The sequence below is a fragment of the Pinus tabuliformis genome, chromosome X (genome assembly GCF_031772625.1).
Source record: "Pinus tabuliformis cultivar Carrire ecotype Pingquan chromosome X, CPIR1, whole genome shotgun sequence".
Lineage (NCBI taxonomy): Eukaryota > Viridiplantae > Streptophyta > Pinopsida > Pinales > Pinaceae > Pinus > Pinus tabuliformis.
This window is the reverse complement of record NC_142308.1, coordinates 608,499,876-608,506,817: the sequence shown is the minus strand read 5'-3', so window position 1 is coordinate 608,506,817 and position 6,942 is coordinate 608,499,876. Positions and strand designations below refer to the sequence as shown.

Here is a 6,942-nt window from a genome sequence, read left to right as displayed (position 1 = left end):
TTTGGGATTCAACTGCGTTAAGTAAGTCATTCAAAGTATGACCATTTCCATGAGAGGTAGTCGTAAAGTGACTAATTTCTCATGATTTTTGAATAGTTCACTTAGCACTCATTGCATCGGGTGATGCTCACAGGGGTGAAGAAGTGGGATTGAAACTAGTGAAATGTGGAGAACGAATCAAAAAGAATTGACAGTTTACAATGTTTGGTGATTAAAAATTGACAGTCTATAAATATTTAATAATAAGCTTTAACAATTTACAAGTGTGAAAAATATGGCATTGTCTCTACTGCGTTGGAATCTCTTGAATTTTTTTCAAGAAATCCAATTTTCTAAGTGTCGTTTTTTATGGTAGAAATAGATTCAATACTAAGAACACATACAGTACCAAAAATCCTGAAGTTTGAGATAATCAGGATTTTCAGAAATTTCTACTAGAATTTTTCAAAATCCTACCAAAATTTCGTTTTTTATGGTAGAAATAGATTCAATACTAAGAACACATACAGCACCAAAAATCCCGAAGCTTGAGATAACCAGGATTTTCAGAAATTTCTACCAGAATTTTTCAAAATCCTACCAAAATTTCTATTGTTTTCGGAGAAAAATTGTGACCTTATAATCTCAAAATTGTGGCCTTGTTACACGAAAGGGTATATATATATATATATATATATGCAGGCAAGTGCATGATGTGGCGGTCGGGCGGGTTGGCTTTCACGCCCCCCGGCCGGTTTCGACTCCTGCTGAGGCTGTGCGAATGCTGCAGCATATGTGGATCCATTGCGATCCAGTGATGGTGATTAAATGCTTAGATGTGTTGATTGTCAGTCTGATCTGACGCATACGTATCATATGTATAAAAAAAAAGGCCTATAATACTTAGGTAGGAAACTAGCCCCTCCCATTCTAAAAAAGTATATAAAAAATAATAACCATTCTAATTACATACCACTAACATGCCCAAAAGTAAAATCATTCCCTGCTAAATTGAAGTGTTCGTTCAGAGTGGTGGCCTTGTTATACGAAGGGGTATATATATATAAAATAATAACCATTCTAATTACATACCACTAAGATTCCCAAAAGTAAAGTCATTCCCTGCAAAATTGGAGTGTTCGTTCAGAGTGTCAGTAGGAATCCAAGGCAGAACTCCGTGTATTGCCAAAAACACGTGACTCGATCAATGTGACAGCAGTGTTTCGATATAAACGTAGTCCAAATCAATCCAATCCGGATTGCCTCTTTAACTGCTTCAGACATCTCGGCCTCCTTCAACTCCATTAACAGGAGGCTTAGTGTAATCCCTTATTAAACTCCTTTAAAAGCACCAACAAGCTGCTCAGCATCGAACGCCCAATTTAACTATGAAGTCTTGCAGTCCATTTACCATAATATCGCTAATCCTCGCCACTGGCATCCTCCCATTCATTGCATATGCGCAGCAACCAGTCCAGTTGAAATATCCATGCGATCCTCATGCTACTGAAACAAAATCCTATGCTTTCTGCAACACATCTCTCCCAATAAAAACCCGCGTTGAAGACTTAATAAAACGGCTGACATTGCGCGAGAAAGTGGGACAGCTCTCGACCTCGGCTGAAGAAATAGCAAGACTGGGAATACCCAGTTACAAATGGTGGTCTGAGTCCCTCCACGGCATTGCGACTAATGGAACAGGGGTTCATTTCAATGGGACCATCAAGGCAGCTACCAGTTTTCCGCAGGTTATTCTTACAACAGCTTCCTTCAACCAAACCTTGTGGACTGAAATTGCAAAGGCCATTGCCATTGAAGGCCGTGCAATGTACAATTCTGCTCAGGCGGGTCTCACATTTTGGGCCCCTAATGTTAATATCTTCAGAGATCCTCGTTGGGGACGTGGCCAGGAGACTCCTGGGGAAGATCCTTTAACTGTCAGTAAATATGCTGTTGCATATGTACGTGGCTTTCAAGGAGAACAAATAGATCCTCACACTCATGAGCCTAGCAGGTTAATGCTGTCTGCGTGTTGCAAGCATTTTACTGCTTATGATCTCGACAATTGGAATGGTTATGATCGTCATAATTTCAATGCTCTGGTATGTGCTCTTGCTCCTCTCCAATCCACTCTTCCTTCAAAAGCTACTCTTCTACCAAATTATATTAGAAAGAACTGAGAAATATCTTGGCTAATTACTGCTGGATGATAATTGATTGCTAGGACACTCTGTGACCCTCATCTGCCCCTTTTATTTTACTTCTGTCATTGAAATTCCACATGGTCATAACAAATTAAGTACATAGTAACCAGAATGATGGATAGATTATAGGCAGTAGGCTTAAGATTGTTTAAAGACTATGTTTCTTATCTATTTGTGAGTTAGGAATCAACATGTCTTCTTGTCTGTGTTTGTGTCTGTGTAGACAGTGGGATAAAGATTGGATAAACTCAATTGATTTCCTTTGTAGTGTTCAAGGAAACCTTATTTTAGCTCCACTGTTATCATTGCTAGACACCTAATTGTAATCTGATAGTTGAAATCAGCAATTGGGGTATGATTGTTGTACAGTATCAAAAATTCTGTAGTTGAAATTGAATCATCTCTGATCTGGTCCAGCTGTCTGTGCTTGCAGGTTACTCAACAAGATTTAGAAGACACATTCCAACCGCCCTTTAAGAGTTGTGTGGAAGAAGGGCATACAAGTTGTCTGATGTGCTCTTACAACCAGGTAAATGGAGTCCCAGCATGTGCACATTATGACCTCCTTTCTCAATCAGCAAGATCTGATTGGGGATTTCAAGGGTATGTTGATCTTGTACAATTTTATTTGATCCTTACCATGCTATTTGGAACTACATAGCCACCATTGTACAATACTTTTTCATGCATAGTTGGAAATGGCCATTTTGCTGTACTAAACAAACACAAATCATTCAGGTATATTACTTCTGACTGTCGCGCTGTTTCGGACATTTATGCTAATCAAAGCTATGCAAAAACTCCCGAAGATGCAGTTGCAGATGTTCTGAAAGCTGGTAGGTATAATAGTGATTCATTCCAACATTACAGTTATATTTTTCAGTGCATGTTAAGATTCCTTGCTGAATTAGAGCCTGCTTGTTAAACATGATTCAAGTAAAATGGTTGATGCATTGGAGTACTCACCTCGATTTTGCCGGCTAAGTAGCTTATCGCTTGGATCACTGTACCGTTTCATGGAATTTTTAGTGGAATGAACCCCATATTGTGTCTGTTCACAGGCCTGGATATCGACTGTGGATCATATTTGCTTCAGAACACAATATCGGCAGTGGAGAAAGGAAAGGTCCAGGAATCATCTATTGACCGAGCCCTTTTCAACATATTCTCAGTACAAATGCGTCTTGGATATTTCGATGGTGATCCCAAGCATCAAAAATATGGTGATCTAGGGCCCCAGGATGTATGCTCTGAGGATCATCAAGACCTTGCATTAGAGGCTGCTAGACAGGGGATAGTACTTTTGAAGAACGGGGATCATATTTTACCATTATCGAAATCACAGATTACCTCTCTAGCAGTCATAGGACCTAATGCAGATGCTCCTAATACATCAATTGGAGATTATCCAGGTTTGCATTCAATTTTTCATGCTTTTTGTGAGGGATTGCAATATACATAATTATGCAAATGACGAAAAACTTAAAAACCTCTTTTACAGTTTCATGAGCCTGTTGTTTGCTTGTTGATAATCCAGGCATTCCTTGCAGAACCACAACTCCACTTGCAGGTCTTAAGAATCACATCAAGACAGTAATATACGCCCCAGGATGCCCTAATGTCAACTGTACTTCCACTGAAGACTTTGGTGAAGCAACAAGTATTTCGGCGAAGGCTGATGCTGTGGTTCTGGTGGTTGGATTGGACAGATCACTGGAAACAGAGAAACATGATCGGCAAAATCTGACTCTTCCGGGGGAACAGTCGAATCTAGTAACTGAAGTTGCGAGAGTTTCCAAAGGACCAGTGGTGCTTGTCATCATGAGTGGAGGACCAGTTGATGTCTCTTTTGCAATAAAGGATCCTCGCATTTCCAGCATCTTGTGGGTTGGCTACCCCGGTGAAGCTGGTGGCCTAGCACTGGCTGAAGTTATTTTTGGAGATTACAATCCAGGTAAACTAGCCTTAAATCGCCGACGCTATCCTTGATCCCTTCAACTTTCAATTTTCAGATTTTTTTCTGAGCTTGCTGTTTGAAATTATGATTTATGAAGCCATTTCCAAAGGTTAATTTCCCATTTGAGTAGGTTGGAAGCTAAGATTAAGGGCTAACCTCCAAAACATTTCAGGTGGGCGGTTGCCTGTGACTTGGTACCCTCAAGATTTCATAAAAGTTCCCATGAACATCATGGACATGCGTCCCAATTCTTCCACGGGATACCCAGGGCGAACATACCGATTTTATACAGGGGAAACTGTATTTGAATTTGGTCATGGATTAAGTTATTCAAACTATTCTTATACTTTTCCTCCATCAACAAAGGATCACATTACTCTGCCAGCTTTTCACAATCATGTCCAACCTCCATCACTTCACCAGGTTTCACCAGACAAACAAAATGGATCTGACCACATCTACGTTGATAGTTATGCAGGATGTGAAAAAGCCAAATTTAACTTCCAGGTTTTGGTTCATAATCATGGTCCCATGGATGGAAGTAATGTTGTGTTATTGTTTGTCAAATCTCCTGCAACTCACAAAGGAGTGCCAAAGAAGCAGTTGATTGGCTTTCAACGCGTCTATGTGGAGTCTGAAAAGTCTAGTGAAGTTCAATTTCTAGTCAGCCCATGCGACAATCTCAGCACTGTAACAGAGGATGGTAGAAGGATCTTGTCTATAGGAGTTCATACATTCATGACTGGAGATATTCAACTCCCTGTTACTCTTTCAGTTGAGAATCGAACCAATGGAAATAACCATTAGTAGATTAATTTTTCTAAGTCTTCACTAGTTGAGACAAAATCTCCACATTTTCTGAAAGGAGGTAATATTCAGGGAACTATAAAGGGATGACACAAGAAGTGTAACAAAGGATATTGGGTTTGTTTATGTATCTCTGCTTAAATACAGTGAAAATTTTACAGGCGAGATTTCGCCAATAGAATAAAGTGTATAGATTGGAGAAACTTTATAATTACACTCCTCCCTTTACTTCAATCCAAAGATTTCCATAACTTTCAGATATATCTTTAATTCGCCAAACTACAAATGTCAAATGGATTTTTTACAGTCGGCTCTATCTCCCCTTTTTTTGTCATTTGGCCACCATAATTCGAAGCCTTATTCCATGTTTCTTTTTCACCAATGAGGAATTTACTGGTTGATATTTATTTTTCCTCTGCTATTTGTTCCAGATTGTTCAATTCCGCAATTTTTTCTCCCTGAGTTTCTTAGGTTTTGTTTGTGACATGGAGTGTGCCTTGGGTTTGCCAAGTATGGAAAAGAGGATATATATATATATGCGGGGTGTTGTTCTGATCCATATAAGAAAAGCTTGATACTGGGTTGTGGATGGATTGGAAAAAAAAAATAGATTCTAGACTGCAAAGATCAACTTTGTGGATTAACATCTAACTTCCAAGAATCTCGTAAAGGAATATATATATATATATATATACATTTTTGGATCAATACGCTGATTCTCTGAGGATATTTCAATTATGCCATCAAATATCCAAGGAACCCTTTAATTCTTCATGCACACATTGCCATATTCTGTGCACTAGATTTTTCTTTTAGTACCTTCTAAACTCGGTTCTTGTTATGGGTTCTCCATTATTGAATTTAATTATGAATTAAAGGAACGAAAAATTGCATCTCGTCCTCCTGCCCACTCAATTCAAGAAATGGCACTTACTGAAATCGTTTGCTTTCCACGCCACATGCTCTATTATGTAACTGTTACCGCTCGACTGTTATCCACACCGCATGCTCTGCTCTGTAACGGAGCGCTGGACTGTTGATTCAGCTTCTTCAGTGAAAATACAAGATCAGGGCTATAAGTTTGTGTAAAAGAAAATCTCAGCGCAAAACAGAATTTTAGATTTAGAAAGCAAATTGATAAATAAAAAAAGATTGAGGATGAAATTAAATCAGACTTAACTTATAAATAAAATTGTGAGAATCATTGTCAATTGATGATGAAAATGAAAACTTAGTGATGAATTATTCTCAGGGATTAATGATGAAAATGAAAACTTAGTGATGGCAGCCATCTAGTGAATGACAATCTCATTAATGACTATGAAGTACATATTCTTAATCATCAGATATACTCAAATTTGTATTATTTTGAATTAAATTTCTATAGAATGACAGTTATAATTAGTACTCTTAGTAGGACAATCTTGCTTCATGAACCTCTCCCAGTTATCTTTTTTATTTTGTTCTTTTTCAGAATCTAGGCTTGCCAATCTGAAACTTGTGCTTCTTTTTCACCTTTTTGGTATTCATACAAATTTAATACATAGAAAGTCAGTGAGTGTCTAAACCTTTTTGTAACTCAAGCTTGTGTGCAATGTTGGAAAAATTATTCAAAATGTTGCAAGGCCTTGTCTTCTTAAATTTCAGCTTCCATCTTCACATGTGTTAACACCATGTTTTCTCTATCAAACATCCCCTCGCTTATTTTCAGGTCTGCATTCTCTTTGTATTTCAAGTTATTTTGTTTTAGTTGTCCTTTAACTTATTCGTGCACTTATTTCATAAACTCCTCAAATATCTTGGCATCCACTCTTTTCATTGTAGTACATCAAGTCAACATATAATTTGAAATAGTGTTTTAGATATTGATTTATTCACAGAATTATTATATGCAAATTTAATATGCAACAATATTATATACCATGTTCTAAACCTTTTCTAGTTAAGCATCTGAGGAAGCTTCCCAAACTCTTGTTTTAACTTTATCCTATCACT

At 37.8% G+C, this 6,942-nt stretch overlaps 1 protein-coding gene across 1 annotated transcript; it reads left to right on the top strand.

Moving 5' to 3' along the window:
- The first annotated feature begins 1,116 nt into the window (after positions 1 to 1,116).
- Positions 1,117 to 5,187, top strand: LOC149141511 (putative beta-D-xylosidase 6). The gene is made up of 6 exons (XM_089446705.1): positions 1,117 to 2,081; positions 2,617 to 2,786; positions 2,922 to 3,019; positions 3,245 to 3,595; positions 3,721 to 4,137; positions 4,313 to 5,187. Exons 1-6 carry the CDS (start codon positions 1,368 to 1,370, stop codon positions 4,945 to 4,947), a joined length of 2,385 nt encoding a protein of 794 aa, XP_089302831.1. The 5' UTR covers positions 1,117 to 1,367; the 3' UTR covers positions 4,948 to 5,187.
- The last annotated feature ends 1,755 nt before the right edge of the window (positions 5,188 to 6,942 follow it).

What these genes read in the sequence shown, in the direction of transcription:
- LOC149141511 (XM_089446705.1), top strand. Translation starts at nt 1,368, where the DNA reads ATGAAGTCTTGCAGTCCATTTACCATAATATCGCTAATCCTCGCCACT. An exon ending in ATCAATTGGAGATTATCCAG is followed by an intron (nt 3,596 to 3,720) that starts GTTTGCATTCAA and finishes TTGATAATCCAG; the next exon opens with GCATTCCTTGCAGAACCACA. An exon ending in TTTTGGAGATTACAATCCAG is followed by an intron (nt 4,138 to 4,312) that starts GTAAACTAGCCT and finishes AAAACATTTCAG; the next exon opens with GTGGGCGGTTGCCTGTGACT.